General features: G+C 34.0%; 1 protein-coding gene across 2 annotated transcripts; it reads left to right on the forward strand.

The window, feature by feature from the left end:
- Positions 1 to 24: 24 nt before the first annotated feature.
- On the forward strand, positions 25 to 11,917 carry LOC111049390. Of its 2 annotated transcripts, none has more exons than XM_039433224.1 (5): positions 25 to 306; positions 4,131 to 4,504; positions 7,400 to 7,693; positions 9,582 to 10,074; positions 10,756 to 11,917. In XM_039433224.1, exons 2-5 carry the CDS (start codon positions 4,212 to 4,214, stop codon positions 10,768 to 10,770), a joined length of 1,095 nt encoding a protein of 364 aa, XP_039289158.1. In that variant the 5' UTR covers positions 25 to 306; positions 4,131 to 4,211; the 3' UTR covers positions 10,771 to 11,917. The 2 variants fall into 2 exon arrangements, with proteins under 2 accessions (XP_039289158.1, XP_022191130.2); XM_022335438.2 differs by lacking the exon at positions 25 to 306 and adding an exon at positions 1,164 to 1,473.
- The last annotated feature ends 6,735 nt before the right edge of the window (positions 11,918 to 18,652 follow it).

Raw genomic sequence — 18,652 nt, forward strand, 5'->3', positions numbered from 1 at the left:
GATTAATGAAAGACTTGGAACAAAAGGCAGTGAATCGATGCTTTAGAACAGTAATAAGATATGATTTGATTGAGATTATTTATTGCTTATAAGTAGAGGGTAGCCTGTTTTTCAAATATAAATTTATCTCATATCATCATCGAACAATCCACTGTTGAGTGTGACTGTTAATATTAGAGTTCTTGATTTGATTGAAAATGAACGAACTTTCATATTCATAATAAAATAAATACAAGGGAGAAACTAGTTCTCATTCTTGTTTTTAAAATCAAGAATACGTTTCTTCTAAGTTGTACAGAGGATACGGTGAGTAGAGTACTTTCTTGTTCTAGTACATGGATTAAACATTATACGGTAACTGTTAAAAATCGTTAATGAGAAAACAGAACTGGCGAACATGCTCTCATGAAATATGAAAAACCAATACACAATTTTACAGGACATGAGGAGTAGAAAGGGGGTGACCAATTGAGAATCCTCTCTTTATGAGAATTTGTTCCATGACCATGCTTAATTATTTCAATTTTGGGGAGTAGTTGAATCATATCCAACTATTTGTCACTCATATTCCATTTTCCAAAAAAATCATACTCTTCAAGAAATGTAAAATTCCTCACTTATAGACTAACAGAGTGATGTGAAATACGCGAATAATAATATTTTTCCTTCACTAGGTAGAATCTGTGAGACAATAGAGTCTCTTCAATGAAATATTAGTGAGTCAATTCATAAAAATTCCTCACTTATAGACAGAGTGATGTGAAATACGCGAATAATAATATTTTTCCTTCACTAGGTAGAATCTGTGAGACAATAGAGTCTCTTCAATGTAATATTAGTGAGTCAATTCATAAAAGCTATTAAGAGTTCTCCGTGATGAAATTTGCTTGCTCTTGTGTGAATCCTTTCATATTTGGAAGGATCACTATCAATTCGATTGACTTAAAATTTGAAAAGGAAGAAAACACTGTAGTTTTTTTTTTAATTATAAATGATACCATAACATTCCTGTTTTTCTACTCTCCATCTCATTTCCTAGATCTTTGGGATATATGTCAGGAAACAGTTTCGATGAACAATTGAACATTGCACCACTCTAAATAATGATCAATACGATTCCTAAATGAGCAGCTGCACGAACACTTGAGCTCCAATATTAGAATAGTCATTAACAAGAGCGGTGATTGAGTGTGCTTAGAAGAGAGTGCTTGATGAGTTATCTCCATTCCTTTCTAGATCAGGTTGAACTTTATTCACAATGTTTCCGATTGGATACTGCGAGTGTTCGACGTCGAAATTTGTTATTCAGTGATACAGTTTCTCAATGATACTGTTACACAGTGATACCTCGCGTTGAGCTATTGACGGATATTTTAATTTAATCAAGGTGGACTATTGATGTGATTTTTTTATTCTGACAAAATGTTACTGAGGAAGATTTTTTTTGGATTGCTCATAATGTTGAGTACAGAGGTGAGTTTATGGTTATAATAAACAGTAGTGCATTCATAATATCCCAGTCAATAATAAAATGATCAAAGGTTTCAAAATATAAGATCCTCCAAAATCTCCTGGATTATACTATAACATCTTTAATAATTGAATAGTCATGTTTTAAACCTATAAGATCTTACTTATATATTTTGGTATGATGATAGTGAAATATTCCATAAACCCCCGTTAATAATGAAAATATAATCATGGTTCCAAACTATGAGACTTTCTAGATCATACTATAACATCTTCAATAATTGAATAATTATGGATCAAGACTATTAGATCTTACTTTGATATACTGGTAATGATCGTGAAATTTCCATAGAGACCGGCCTTTGATAATCATGGTTTCGAAATATAAGATCTTCTAAAATCATATTATAGTTTTTTTAATAATTGAATGATCATGGATTCAAACTATGAAATCTCACTTTGATATTCTGGTGATGATCGTTGAATATACCATACTTTACCACTTTCGTGCTGTATTGTCAAATATTACGTAGTAGACAGTCTCTTAAAAATGATATCAATCACAATCTATCGCATGCCAGAATATTGTTATCGAAAGAAAGCGAGAAAACAATATTTATCATTGGAAGATAGGTGAGGAGAAACCATTGAAAAAACCATTGGAGAAACCTTGATAATATTATTTTCGCCACACTGCACAGAAAGCAGCTGTTTTCCAGTCCCTACGTAGATCTGAAAGACCTTGTTTGCAGACGACTCTCGTCTGACGTCAGAAAAGGGGTTCTTTCCGGCCTAAGCCGGAAAACGACTCTTTCCAGCCGCCAACATGGAAGTCCGTAGTTAATAAGTCATCCCCTAAATCGGGCGAGTGTCAACTTTCTTCATCTGAAATTGCAATTATTTCAGTTTGAAATTTCGAATCAAACTAATTCAGCATTCGCTTCGCAACCATTTTTATTCAATTATTTATTGTTGATTAGCGCATTCCGAATTTTCAAAAATGCTTGAAGATGACGACGCCCGTGATATTCCAAGTGAAATTTTAAAAGAATCTGAAATCATGACTGCAAATCTTCTAAAATCAAGAGATAGGTACGATAACTTAACGAGTATTCTTTATTTATTTTGTCAGCACTACCTGTAGTGTGGTGAAATATATCGTTCGCACCACGGGCAAAAATGTTTTTCCGGCTCTCAATCTTTTCTAGTCCTCGGCCTACGACCTCGGACTTGAAAACCGATTTCGAGCCGGAAAAATCTCATTTTCTGCTCTAGGTGCGAAATATACTATTACCTTGGGACTTTATTTGAAATCATCATAACTTGAAGCTATTCTAAATCATCTACCCAGGTTTCTGAACCAAAAGATCAGGAAGATTATGGATACCCCAGAAAAATCACAATTCCGATTACAGTTTTCCTAGCTTGGTCATAATAATATTAACATAACCGCAGATGAAGGAATATGCGAAAATTTTTGTTAGTGTCTCGAAGAGATGAGTTATGTTTCTTTTGTAATTTCCAGATTCATAGAACGCTTCATAACACGAGTATAATCGATAACGGTATTAAACGATTTTGAAATGCAGATCCGTTGAACAAGTTGGTAGAGCAGAAATTGCAATAAAGATATTCATATGACAAATATTTTTTTATAATAATATAATAGAGAATTATCATCATGGAATAGTCAAATGGATTATTGGAAAATATTAAAAGAAGTGAAAATCAATCACCACTTACCAAATAGAAGCCACACAAGCTTGTCAGTGGAAGAGAATAATAACTTCACTTACCTGAAAAATAGAAAATATTATTAATTTTTAGGATAATATTGTAAGATGAGGATCAATTATACCACGAATAATAACATTATGCCATCAAATAACAAACTAAAACCCAATAAGTATTGTATTTTGAATGAATTCAAATTAAAAACACCTCCCCTCTCCATATGGATATATTGGGCGTGTATTTGAGATGGATCACATCCATGATCCATGAATTCAGATGAAATTACTAATTGGAGTTTTCTAGTAATAAATATATTAGTTTAGGCTCATGATGAGAGAAAATTTCGAGTATATACTACGAGTACACTGCTATGAAATAGCAGCATTGAAAAGACAGTATTATAATTAAAATAATATTACATTTCCACTATTTAAATATCACAAATAATTTACACTAGGAGGTTTAAGGTGAATCTATGTAGGCTATACTAAGACACTTATACACTTATACACTTACACTCATACTTGGATATTTCTGAGTTAAAATAATATTACATTTCCACTATTAAAATATCACAAATAATTTGCACTAAGAGGTTGGAGGTTAGATTTCACCTCCAACCTGGTTAATCTATGTAGGCTATACTAAGACATTATATCATATCATACTTGGATATTTCTGAGGTATTCTCAAGACTTCAAAATGATTTGGAGAGAAGAATTCAATTTGCATTTGAAATAAGTAATCAATCAATAATAGTGAGTGATCAAGATAATCATTTTTGTTCACGATTTCTCTCATAGCCTATCTCAACAAAAAAATATTGGGTGAAGAGAATTTGTATTTATTTTGCTAAATATTTCTCTAGTAGCACATGTAGTGGATGATCCAGAGTATTTATTATTCATTCTTGTCTACGATTTCAGTTTTTGGTGAGAGGAGATGAGACAGACACCACTCTCTTCGACTTTGTGGCCAACGGTCTACTGGAAGACTCAGTAGATGTGATGGAAATCGTGGCCTGGTTCAGTCGCCGGGTCAAAGATAACATGTCACAGCAACTCGATGCAGCGTTCAACACCCTGTCCAAGCAACAGAATCGAATCGATCCGCTCATCGAGCACGCTGAAAAACTCAACCGTTCCGAGTGTACAAATGAGAAACTCTTCCAAATCACCGACATTATCTTCAGGGAGTACTTCAACCTCAACGCCAACTGCATCAAAATATCCAAGAAGATGTCTGTGTTCTTGATTGAGATGCAGAATGCTACTTCGAGTGTTATTGAGATACAGAGGAGGTAAATGAATGTATATATAATTAGATAAATAGATAAATGAATGAATAAATAAATAGATGAATGAATAAATAAATAAATAAATAAATAAATAAATAATAAATAAATAAATAAATAAATAAATAAATAAATAATAAATAAATAAATAAATAAATAAATAATAAATAAATAAATAAATAAATAAATAAATAAATAATAATAAATAAATAAATAAATAAATAAATAAATAAATAAATAAATAAATAAATAAATAATTAATTAATTAATTAATTAATTAATAAAGGAATGAATAAATAAATGAATAAATGAATGAATAAATAATTGAATAAATGGATAAATAAATAAATAATCATTATATTTTTTCAAGAGCCTTGGCTCATACAAATTGGTTGTACATCCACGTAAATTCAAAAGTAACAATGGAAAAGTAATACTGTAACAAACTGATTAAATAAAAACACATATATGTTGTCAAATTCATGTTAATCATGTTGACAGTGACTCAGTTGAACTGTAACAAACATAAATCCTCGATTTATAATAAACAAATAACAACATAGAGACAGTAAGTATTAACCTATTATTATGCGAGCAATTTCTGTATTTATATATATCTGGTTATTTTTGTTTAACGGATCTCGGAAACGGCTCTAAGGATTTTCACGAAATTCGAAACATAGTAGGTTTATGATTGAACTAGGTCTCATCCTTGAGAAAACTCGCTAAACGACATTAGAAGGATAATTCATCCTTGGCTGGAACAGCTGTGGATAGTAAAAAAGTGAGTGAGCGAGTGAGTATGTGAAAAATCAAAATATCGCATCCCCGAAATTCATAACATGACGTATAGCCAGCTGTAAAATATAAACACGATCATTTTGAAGAATTGTGTTCTGTTTATCAATGTAAATAAAAATAACGAGCGAAGCTCGGTGCCCCGATATTATATGATAAACACATGCAACCATAAGAGAAACATAAATCCTCGAAATGAGTTGTTGACAACTTAATAATTTTCCCAACAAAATGTAGCAGAGGAAACTTTGATCGGAATCTATTGTATAAATCTGGAATTTCTCTTTCCTAAAAATTTGACTGAGTCACTGTCAATGTTGTAGAACCGTTCCATAATAAAATAAAAAACACACATATGTTGTCAAATTCCACACAGTTTTTAAACTGTGTATATTAAACTGATATTTTTTGTGGTAGACGACAAGATGCAAAATAGTCTAATGATGTCCTAACTTTTTCTTAAGTTCTTAAGTTTTCTCAAGTTCGTCATTTCAACAAATGAAATTTTCATTGTTAATATGGAGAATATTGAAAAACTTCTTTATTTGGCGGAGTTAGAACTTTCAAGTCCTCTAAACCAGAGTTCTGATTGGACTATTACAACTCAGCACGACCAAGCGTGTATGAATAGTCGTCACATTAGAGCTTTTGGGAATAATATTCCTACTGTACCGGTCACTTTCATGTGGGATACAGCTTAATACCTCTAAAAGGAGAAAGAGAAATAAATCATACTTCAAAAATGAGTAGACAATTTTCTAATGATTGCATATCATGCCAGAAGTAAATGATCACATCCATGTGGAATCCACATGGAGAAAAGATGGCATGAAAAGATGGCATAGCATGGCATAGGACGTGCATCTTCCAATTTTCACTGTTAACTCAAGCATAATTATATTATAAGTAGTTATTTTTCGAGAAGCTATGTGACGCTGGAAGTCTCTCATAATATATAAATCAATAATATGTTAATATTTCCCATTTTAGTGATAATAATGTGAAACATTCCTTCTATGTTTGGTTTTGAAGCATCTACATTTTAAAATCTACTTTGTGAAAATAATTAAGGCTGTGCAAGGGCTAAAAATAAACTTTTTACTCCTGATATTTTTCAAAGATTTTTGATTTGTATATCATCAAGCTATCAAATTGAGAAATGTTTTCAGGAAAACATTTTTATTCTGATCATTACTTTTTGAGAAATGAGCGCCTAAAGTTTCAATTTTTGGAACAGAACATTTCAAATTCGGTAATAGATAAATCCAAGAGATTTGGAGGATAGATTCTTCATGGTATTGTTGATCTAGTAGAACAAACATTTTTTTGAAAATAGCAATTTTTAAGATAGTTATTCAATTTACTAAAAATAACCAAAAATAAAATTTAGTTGAGTTAATTTTGGTAAATTTAATAACTTTTCCAAAAATTTGGAAAATTATCTAGATCGTTTTACTAGATCAACAATACCATGAAGAATCTATCCTCCAAATTTCTTGGATTTATCTATTACCGAATGTGAAATGTTCTGTTTTGAAGAATGAAGATGAAGATGAAGAATTCATTCTCTAAATCTCATGGATTTATCTCTCACCGAATTTGAAATGTTCTGTCCCAAAAATTTGAACTTAGGCGTTCATATTTCAAAAAGCAATGATCAGAAAAAAATGTTTTTTGAGAAAACGTTTTTATTTTGATAGCTTGATGATATACAAATTGCAAAACTTTGAAAAATATCACCAGTTTATTTTTAGCCTTCGCACAGCCTTAAGGTCTGAAAAATTTGTGAAGTTAACAACTACAAAATTTAACCTATTTCAGACTATGTGTAACCTCATCTAAATTTGGGAGAGGAATAGCACAAGGTTACGTTATTTTTTCTCTCCCCATCATTTTGATAATGTAGGCCTACTTATTGTATCAATAATACAGAATATGCTGTTCTAACACTCTCACCCGGCCGAAACAGTAATAATAGACAGTAGTCAATATTAATCGGCTTGAATTAACAATAAATCTGCTTGAAATTTGAAACATAATACACCATGTGATATCTACTTATGCTATCTTTTATCTATGAATTCACTAAATCTTTTCCTCCAGATACATGAATTCAGCGCCGACATGCGAGCCACCTTACAAGCCGACAGTGGACAGAGAATGTCTACAAGACCTGGTCAACAAAGGGCGGAAAGAGATCTTCAATGTCAGGAAGGGATTGCTGACTCTGGGATATGACATTGAGGATTTCATGGACAACCATGCGGAAGAAACGTTCGCTTGCCTCCTGCCCGCTATGAGTCAAGTCAGAACTGCCACCAAGAGAGCTGCTAATGAAATACAGTGCTGTTTGGCCGGCAAGAAAGAATGTTCTGATTTCGATGAGAAAACTTTCAGGTTTGTGAGAAAATATTCTTTAATTAATACTCATAATCAATACATCTACAGGGCTCGGCATAAAAACCTGATGATTTTGAGGGATAATAACTAAAGTGTGCTTCGTACAATTAAATCATATCAAATCAAAGATCAAATTTTGCAATTCATAGTGAATAACATAGATAACGCACAAAGTTTTTTATTTGTGGATTATGTCATCCAAATGATTTCCGATACTTTTCACACACTCACTTAACCTAATCCTAAAATTTGCCATTGCTCGCTCAATCATTACTTGTGGAATCGCTTAAATTTCTCGTTGAATGACTTCCTTTAGTTCTGTGGATTATTGTCTGCTCGATAAAGGAAATGTTGTTTATTCACAAATCCTGAAAAATGAAAATGTTCCTCGTCACTTGAAAGAATAACGGTATCTTAGTAGACATTTTTGAGAAGATTTCGCAAGCGGCTTTGCGATGTGCCCAATATGCCCAAAATGTTGTTGCACTAACATTATCTTATACGGATGGAATTTTAGGACGGAATGAAGAATTCGTCGTACACTTTGATCAGTCATGGCTAGCGCAACAGCATGTTTCGCTGCTGAACGTCGTGGAGACCGTGTAACAACTACTCAGGCGTTTTTCAGGCGCTCTCACGGTTCGTTTTCGTCCTGTTGGTATCGTTTTTAAAGCGGACAACGTGTTTCTGAAATTCTTCACCCACAACAAGATCGTATTCCTACTGGGAACAGGCGCGTGTCGATTTAAATTATTGAAATGTTTGCGACATAAACGCTGTATTAAAATAACTGAGTCATTACTTTTAGAATAAGCTTCAATCACAATCGTTTGATGTTCACTTGTACACAACATACTGGCTACTGAAATGACAAAAATAGACCTGTTGATGTACAGCATTCCCGCCTTTTCAATGACAGTGGTTCAAACGTAACAATTGATACAAAATCGTCAGATTAATATGCCGGTCCCTGTATTATCCAATCAATATTATCATCTCATTAATACCATCTTCCTAAATTCTTACTTAATTATACTCCGTTCAAACTAACTTCGGACTTGGGATGAACATGCGCAGCAGAGAAGGAATACAGCGGCGGCTATGTTACCGTTGTGTACCGGCCAGCGGTCTCTAATTTCCAGTGAGTATTCAAGCGCTCATGTTAAACTTAGGAAGTTTCCTCTCTGCAATCACAGACTCGACTGACTCTATTCGACAAATTGACAACTACGCTTCCACCTATGACTCAATCCATCACTGCAATTGGCTGATCTCCCTTTATTTCTCTGCGCCGCAAACTCCTCCAAGTCTGAAGATGATTTGCACGGAGTATATATAGACCTATTTATAGGAGAGTCGAGTTCTGGTTGATCCAAATTCATTCTCCATTAATTGATGATTGATTAAACTTTGTGATTATAATTTTCCTTTGTGTGTAGTTGAGAAGTTGATGATATTGTGACAATTATTCATATTAAATAAATCTGAGTTTATCAGAGATTGACAATGGTGTAACAACCCATACCGGTGTTTCTAAACTTCAATAAAATCTGTAGTTTTTGACAATTTCTTAGTCTTTCTATTTAAGATATAATTTTCTTGAGAGATCTTATCAACGGTAAATACCAATATCCGGTATTTGCTTGATGATTGAGTAATAAACTGTAGAACTATCACAACCTTGATCTGATGAATATAACAGACATTGGATTATATTAATTATTGGAACATTCTTATGAACTTATCCATGTTCTAGGTTCCCACATGAGAGACAAGTCTACGTAGAACTAAACTGTAGAATTATTAAGACTTGATTTGATGAATATAACAGACATTGGATTATATGAATTATTGGAACATTCTCATGAACTTATCTATGTTCTAGGTTCCCATATGAAAGGCAAGTCTACATAGAACTACCAACAATCACGACTCAATTCGACGATATCAATTTCAGCAAAGAAGACCCAGCTCTAGCCCGCAAAGAGTTTTTGGAACAAAAGCGGTTGGAACAGCCCTATCCCCAGTTCGGCATTCCTCCCCCGGGGACAAAGCCACCCTTGAAACCCAAAACACCCTCCAGGGATGCGTCAGATTTCCAAGATATGATGGACCAAAGAAAATACGAGGAAATGCACCCTCCTTGGAGAATGCAGCCCAATAACGAACACAAGTACGATTTAATAAAGGATAAACGGCAGAGAGGCACAGAAGCCCAGAGAGGGGGCGCTTTTGACAATTTCGATTTCAATGATGATTATGATAGTGCTGATGATGACGATTTCAATGACGCGTCATTTGCTGACTTCATTGCCGAACTGAGACAACTGGGACAACAGATTGAAGCCGAGAAGAAGATGAAAGAACAAAATAACGAGGTAAATTATCGACACGATCATGATGAATAATATACAGCAGGGCCTCTTAAATATTTGGGAGGTCCTGATATATAGAGTGTTTAACGGAAGGTGTAACAGTCGAATACCATAGACTCTACATTCTACATTCTTCATTCCCGTCCATGAAGTTTGCAACCAAAAATGTCCAGTAATATTCCCACATGTAGACCTTAGTTTTCGAGATATATCGATTTGGCGATATTAGTCTACGTCAATTTCTGGAAAACTATAAGTCGAAATCTGATTTTAAGCACATGGGTCTAAAGAGGAAGATTAATATAATTTGTTATTTTATGTGAAGAATGTAGAATATTGTGTTCCAATTAATTTTCCTTGAATTCGATCATCTCCATTTTTAATAATCCATTCAAAATTCAAAGTGAACATATAGTGATCATAGAAAAAAATTTAATAGCTTATTATGATCATAGGACGTTGATCATTGAACAATGAAATAATGGAGAAAAAATATTAACTTTTTCAAGTTGTTTACTGAGATAACATGTTAATTCGAGTTATAGGCATTTTCTATTGGCCATTTCTCGAGCTTGATCTAGGAGAATCTAATGTCATTAATACAAGTTTTAAGATAAGTGAATACAGTTTGATTCATAGAGAAATTGATTCTACATTAATACCCACATTTTGTTTATTTTTCAGAAAGATGAGCTGTAGTCATTTTCCTAAGTTGGAACAAAGGATTACAACCCTGCTAACCCTAGAATTGAAATTCGTATGAAATTCTCTAATACATTTCAAAATAAAAATAGAAGATAAGAAGGCGATCAGAATCAATGTGAAAATCATATTATGCCGGGTGCTGACAAGAGAGAAACAATATTAATTTTAGCCACAATTCTAAGGGTAACCGTCCACTGGAACCGTATTCAACTGATCCGTTCGACCGTTGGATCGGACGAATCTGCCGGCCGTTAATTCGGCCGAATATGGTCGTCCATTGCAACCGTTTACGTCAGTCTAGTTCAGTAGTTGGCTGAGCAACATTGAATATTGAATTAACTACTATCATAGCCATCAAAATTTTTCATGAACAATGATTATATTGAGATTTTGAAAATTGAATAAACAAATATCCTCTAAATTAGTTATTCATTACAATGATCTCACCTTGAGATCCTATTTGTTCAGTAATCTTTGTCTACAGATTCCTTTGAACATCACGAAGATGATAATCTTTTGTCTCGCATATCCCACAATGGAACATGCTCTTGAACCAAACTTTTTGTTCAGTAGCCTAATCTTTGTCTACAGATTTCTTTGAACATCACTGTTAAATCTCACTTATAGACAAATTTCACAATCACGAAGATGATATCTTTTGTCTCGCATATCCCACAATGGAACATGCTCTTGAACCAATTTTTCATTGTCCATGGTTCAAAAAAGTTCAAAAAACAAAAACAGACAAGACTGTGAAACAATTTTGAGGCTAGGATGATGTTGACTCAGCTCGACTTCGGCCGGATAGAGCCGGAAAATCTCATTCAATTCGGATCGAAAACTTGATCGGCCGTGCACGGCCGTATGAACCTGTTGCAATGGACGAGCATCTATAGCTTTCTTTGTTGGGGGATCATTCGGACAAGTTCAGTAGTTTTCGGCCGATGCTTGTTCGGACGAAGTCGGCTCCAATGGACGGCCCACCTACATGTGTCGCATTCCCGTCGTTTTCCCCCATCACGCATCATTGTGAGTGTGGGTGAATGTAAAGTTTTAGATTTTTTTACAGTCAAGAAATGATTCTCCATTTATTCATTCAGTCATGTACAATTATTAAACTAATGTGAGAAGTCACAACAGACTTATGCCCAAAACTGTTTTATTTATATTCTTCCTTCTATCCTTTGCTATGCCGTGATACTGTCAATGATCGAACATGTTGTACCTATAGTGAGGTCCACGTTATAATGGCAGTGTAGGATTGACGATACTGTTGCTGTCCTTTTCTATCATACAACAAAACAGATAGCGCTATCTCTCTCTAGCTTTGCGATGTTGTCTGTTTTCCAGAATATTGTATTTTTACTTTTGACAGTGACTGTACAAATGTGGACAAAGAATTCTCAGCCGCCATTTTTTTTCTTCATTCTATCAAAATACTTTAGTACAAAAGTCGTATAATTGATTTAAAATGTATTTTTGAATCAATTGAATAATTTTGAGATATTTCCGTATGAGAAACACAAATTAAAATACCTGAAATGACATTTTAAAAGTAGATAACTAACCATCCTAGATTTCATCCATGCTTCAGTTAGCCTACACGTATAGGTTAGACCTACTCGTACCGGTATAAATAATATTGAAAGGTCATTTAAAAATTGAAATTACTTATTACTTACCATTGAAATTACTTATTTTTGATAGGATTTCTATATTTCTCTTATTTTTAAAAGAAATTAGAATAGAATACCTATCAAATAACTTAGTTTCTGTTGTTTTGAGATTCAGATTGGTGTATCACAGCTTTTTAAAATAGACGTCATTTCAGGTTTGTATAAAAATAAAATCTGATCTCAATTATGGAAGAAAATTTTTGAATCAAATTATGAAAAAATATATATTCTTAATTGATTTGACATTAAATTGATTATTTTATCAAGGAAATTATAATTATTATTGGATCAAATTTAATGGGATGAATTGAGTAACAGCTGTGTACACTCAGTGGCAAAATAGAGAGACTTGGCAACGTTCTTCTCCTATCTTTCTTTACTGCCATTATAACGTGGACCTCACTATAGGAAACAGTTTCTGGTTCATTCGCTAGAGTCGCTAGCTCACAGTTCTTGGTGCATCATAGTTGAGAGTTTCGCTGCTAGAGAGCGCAAAATTGCAGTACTTGATGCTTTAGCAAGACTCACTACATTCTGTCAGTATTAGTTGAACGGGAACCATCCATGTTATTAATAAGGAATGCTGGCAGTTGGAATTATCCCACCATAGTGCAGGTACAGTGACTATGAAGGCTCTCTATGAAAATTAGTCCAGTCACGGAATAAGCATAAAGTGTAGTGTTTATAAAGTGTAGTGTGTAACATAAAGTAGTGTTTCTTTCCTCTGTGGTCCAGTCAAGAAAAGGTTATAGAGGGAAAAGTTGGGAAGACAATTTTTGACCTAGAAGTTCTGCTTAGGCACGGAATAAGCATACAAGATTAAGATACAATAAGTAGTGCTTCTTTCCTCTGTGGCTTAGGGCAGTAAGGAGGTGAACATATCAAAAGTCCCCAAAAAGTCCTCAAAAAGTGTAGAGAATTTATCAAGCTTCATTTTTGAAGTCATTCATGTCGGTTCAACGCATTGTTCTCAAAATAATTATGAGCGTGGGAGCAAAACGCTGAAAAATGCAACTTTTAAACCACCCTCATCCCCTTAGCACATGAGTTAGGAATGGGAACTTTTGATATGCTCTCCTCCTAACTAGTCCCAACAACGCTGCGAAGTCAAAAATCTTTTTAAAACATTCCCTTCAAATTTCTTTGTCAATTGGTGTATTGTTGAAAAAATGGAGATTTCACACTCAACACTAAAGCTACTGCAAAAGGTCTAGGGAAATTCGTAAAAGTGTGAAATTATACATCAAATTGAAGAGAATTTAATGCTCTATAAGCTCATAATCAGTAGGGATTTTTCCCATAGATTTTTCAAAAAGTTATAAGAGCAGGAATATAAAAAAAATGTGGCAAACGTATTTTTTTCAAAAATGTTACACCTTCTAGCGGATATATTGAAAACTAGAGGAGATATAAAAAAGTTTTAAAATAAATATTGTAGGAAATTAAGTGAGCTTTAATTTATTATTATGACAGCCAAGTCCTCAGGATACATAGTTTTTGAGTTTTATGTAAATAAATATAAAAAAATTGGTAGCAAACGTTTTTTTTTCAAAAATGTCACACCTTCAAGAGCGGATATCTTGAAAACTAGACTAACAATACGAATCTGTGATTACACAGATGTGTGGAGAAGCCAGTCTATTGCTGTATTTCCATAAGGTCTATAGTTTCAAACAGGTACTTGTGGATGAGAATACTGCGTGAGGTCTACTGTTCACAGAACTACTAGTACAAGAGAAAGGAACGGGAGAAATCGTTTTCCTTTTCCATGATGAAGGATATAGGCTAAGGTATCCAATACAGTCCGGGTAAAACAAGTTGAAACTCAAGCCTAAAGCCGACAGAACAACAGAATTACAAGAAGATGTCAGATTGTGTCTTTCTTGAGCTGCGTACACATATTCGCGCTTCCAACCCGCAGCGAGCACGCTCCTCCCTCGTACCGCCCTCGTACCACCATCGAACCACAGTCGCTCCGCCCACGGACCCATCATGAACGTTACGGAAGATGTTAGATCTTCTCGCGTTCCCCGGTCGACCACTGTTGCTCGCCGGTCGATCATCAATCGCTCTGCTGGAGTGACGTTCGGTTGCGGAGCAGAGCAAAAGTCTGTACGCACCTTTAAATTTACAATTCGGTCACACATGACAATTTGATCCTCGTTAGTAGAATTATTATCAAAATATTTTGGAGAAGGTTCTGAGATGGGCTGAGGTCCATCTTGGCAGTGGACAAGATGATAATATGCAGGTGTCAGCTTGGCTCTATAGAAGGCAGTGGCAAGGCAGAGATTGGCAATGCTGTAATCCTATCCTTCTCCATTGCCAAGATGGACCTCACTATAGGCTCAACATATACATGAAAAATTTGGAAAAGTCTAAAATTAATACTGATAATAATCCTTTGAGAAAAAATATAATTAAATATCAGGAACCGAGCTTCGCTCTTGAGTACAAAAGCATAAAAAAATTATTACGAAAGAAGAAATTATAATAAAATTCATACAGAAATGTTCTATCAAATCACAGTAAATTGGGATTAATTCCCAGAGGAATGCAAAAATTTCCCTTACTAAGGCCAAGTTGCACAAAAGCCGGTTAAATTTTGATCCTGATTAACTTCACGTGAACCAAATCAGAGAAGACCATTTCAAAAAGATGGATTTACTGGAATTAATCAGGATTGAAGATAACCCATCTTTTTTGCAACCGGTACTAAGTACCTGATTGAATGATTACAAAAGTTCAACAGCTGAGTCATAATATTGACATAGTCCCACACACATGAACTCGCTCACTCACTTCCATCACCAACAGACGACGAAATAATTATTATCAGCTGTTTTCCCAAGGATGAATAATAATTATCCTTTTAATGTCCTTCAGCGAGTTTTCTCAGGGATGAGACCTAGTGCAATCGTATCTTCATATTATAAACCTACTATGTTCTGAATTTTGTGAGAATCGTTAGAGCCGTTTTCGAGATCCGGTGAAATACAAACATATAAACATCTAAACATCTGAACATATAAACAGAAGTTGCTCGTTCAATAGTATAGGATTGGTATGGATATGTCGATGATAGAATATGCTTGTACAATAATAATGATGAAACACATGAAGATTTAGAGAGATATTTCAACTCAATAATTTCACCTTCTATAAAATTTACTATGGAAGTTCAAAAAGAGAGAATATTTTTTTTGGTTTGGAAATAAGTTAGAGGAGGCCAAAGTCCACCCAGGACTGTAGAGCCGGATAAAGTAAAAGTAAAGTAGAGTAAGTAAGTAAGTTGGAGATAAGAAACATAATTTTTATATCTTCAGGAAACCCACACATACAATAATTCTCTAATTCCAAAAGACTCTAACCATCTATGGCAACAAAAAACAGAGGCATTCAGATCAATACTTATTGATTGATAAATATTCCCAAGTTATGTCAAAAGAAAATTATGAAAAAGAAGTGAAAATTATAAAACATTTTGCAATAACATTATATCTTTGAAACTGCAAAATTAAATAGGAATAATTTAATAAATATAATTCAATTAAACTTAAATAATCCTATTTTTGATAAAATTAAAAGTAGCCTAAATTAAATTTAAAAAATTAAAAAAAATTGAATTTATTGAAATTTAATAACTTTAATCAAAAATAATGAATAAGAAATAGATCATATTAACATAAGCATAGGAATTCTATTAAACGAGCAGCTTCAGTTTCTATGTTTAGATGTTTAAAAGTTTATATGTTTGTATTGCACCGGATCTCGAAAACGGCTCTAACGATTCTCACGAAATTCAGAACATAGTAGGTTTATTCAATTGTACTAGGTCTCATCCCTGGGTAAACTCGCTGAAGGACATTAAAAGGATGATTATTATTCATCCTTGGGAAAAAAGCTGATAATAATTATTTCGTCGTCTGGTGGTGATGGAAGTGAGTGAGCGAGTTCATGTGTGTGGGACTGTGTCAAAATTATGACTCAGCTGTAGAACTTTTGTAATCATTCAATCAGGTACTTAGTGCCGGTTGCAAAAAAGCCGGGTTATTCTCAATCCTGATTAATTCCAGTAGATCCATCTTTTTGAAATGATCTTCTCTGATTTGGTTCACGTGAAGTCAATCAGGATTAAAATTTAGTTGACTTGTCAGATATCAATCAGATCTGATAAGTTGTGTTGCATTATGTTGCATGTCGAATGATACAGTATCACTGTGGTTTGTATCATGTTTGCTGACAGCGCTTTCTAGCGTCACATTCTACAATTATATTAAGCTTTTCTCTACTTGATTTTCCGTCGGTGCAACTTTGATCACGTCTTTTCATCAAATTTGAAGATGATATTTGCAAATTTGACTATCAAAAAACGTTCTTTGATGTGTGGAGAGCTTACAAAATCAACTTTAGTTCATTTAGCATTGGATTTGTCACTGATAACTGACTTTATAGGTCCTGCCTCTCGCCAGAGTTTTGTGCGAATGTTTGACTAGGTGCAACTCACCATACTACTGCCGTATTATCGTTAATCTTCTTCTAACATTTATTATTTTTTTGGAGGATTATTGTGATTCATAGTAACTTTACTATCATGATGATCCCATACCTCCATTAATTATAGCGCGGCAGAATTTTAAGTTTATCCATAATTAGAAATTAGCAGGAACCCGTGCCTGCTTCGCAAGGATCTATTTTAAAACTTGACGTAATAAAATCTTGAAGAATTGAAAAAATAAGTCTATAACCATTCTTGGTTAGTTAAGAATCCAATAACGGGGCACCGAGCGCGAGCTTCCCTATTACTTATTGACTTTTGATAAACCTAACTAACACAATTCTTCAAAATGATTGGGGAAGGAAGTACAGTTTCAAAATTTCTTTGCAGTCATCTTTATAAATCGCATTAAAAACTTCTATCAATTCCCCCATTATAATTATTTTTACATTCAAATAATGATTCACTATAACCTAAATTAATAAATAATGATCGTCTACAGAAGCATTAAAAACAACCGTCGAAAAATAATTTACTATCAGCAGATGATGTTTCCTCATCAAATCTTTACAGATATTTCAAGTTAATCCAAATTATTGGGTTTAAACCTCCTGCTTTGGAGGTTTAAACTTTCCCAGAGTTTAAACTCAATAAAGAGTTTAAACTGATACTGTGCAAACGGAATTTAGTTTAAACCAAAAAAATCCAGATTTGGTTTAAGCTTTAGCTTAAACTTACACTGTGCAATTAACGGTCCTTAATAGTCTAGAAAGTAGGTTATGTTCCATACACTTGAATTCAGGTTCAATTTTCTGTTCAAACATTAGAAAACAAAAATTTATAATTTAGATTATATACAAACCAAATTGAATAATAAAATAACACTCACTTGATATTGTCAAATAATGATCAACTTTGAAAATTATGAAATACCCTGGTTTAGGAGGATTATCATGTCATATCAACAAATCAGATTATGTCGTTCAAATCGATTAAAAATTGTCTAGCTAGATAAAATTTCTCGCTGATTGATTATGATTACACAGCTGGAAATAATTCTGTCTCTCTCCCACACAGGCACACGCATCTTCAGTTATCAAGAGACGACAAAATTATCATCTGTTTTCCAAGGATGATCTGTTTTCCATCCTTTTAATGTCGTTCAGCGAGTTTTCCAAAGAATGAGACCTAGTGCCTCTTCTCCTCATTCTTTTTCTTCTCTTTTTTCCCCTCATCCTCCTTCTTCTTCTTCTCCTTCCACTTCCACTTCTTCTTCACCTTCTTCTTATTCTCCTTTCTCCTCCCCTCCTCCGCCTCCTCCTCCTCCTTCCCCTCCTCTTTATAATTTTACTCCTTCTCCTTCCCCTTCCGAAACTCCTTCTTCTTCTTCACCACCTCCATCTTCTTCTTATTCGCCTTCATCACCCTCTCCTTCCCCTTTCTTGACCTTCTTCTTCTCGTCATCCTCCATCTTCTTCTTATTCGCCTTCATCTCCTTCTCCTTCCCCTTCTGAAACTCTTCCACCGTCTCCTTCTTTTTCTTCTTCTTTTCGCCTTCCTCCTTCTCCATCGCCTTCTTTTCCTTCTCTTCCTTCTACTCATCCTCCTGCTTCTCCACCTTCTTTCGCTTCTTCTGCTCCTTATTCTTGCTCTTCTTCTATTCCTCGTTCTTCTTGTTTTCCTTCTTGCTCTTCTAATCCTT

The sequence above is a fragment of the Nilaparvata lugens genome, chromosome 7 (assembly GCF_014356525.2).
Source record: "Nilaparvata lugens isolate BPH chromosome 7, ASM1435652v1, whole genome shotgun sequence".
NCBI lineage: Eukaryota > Metazoa > Arthropoda > Insecta > Hemiptera > Delphacidae > Nilaparvata > Nilaparvata lugens.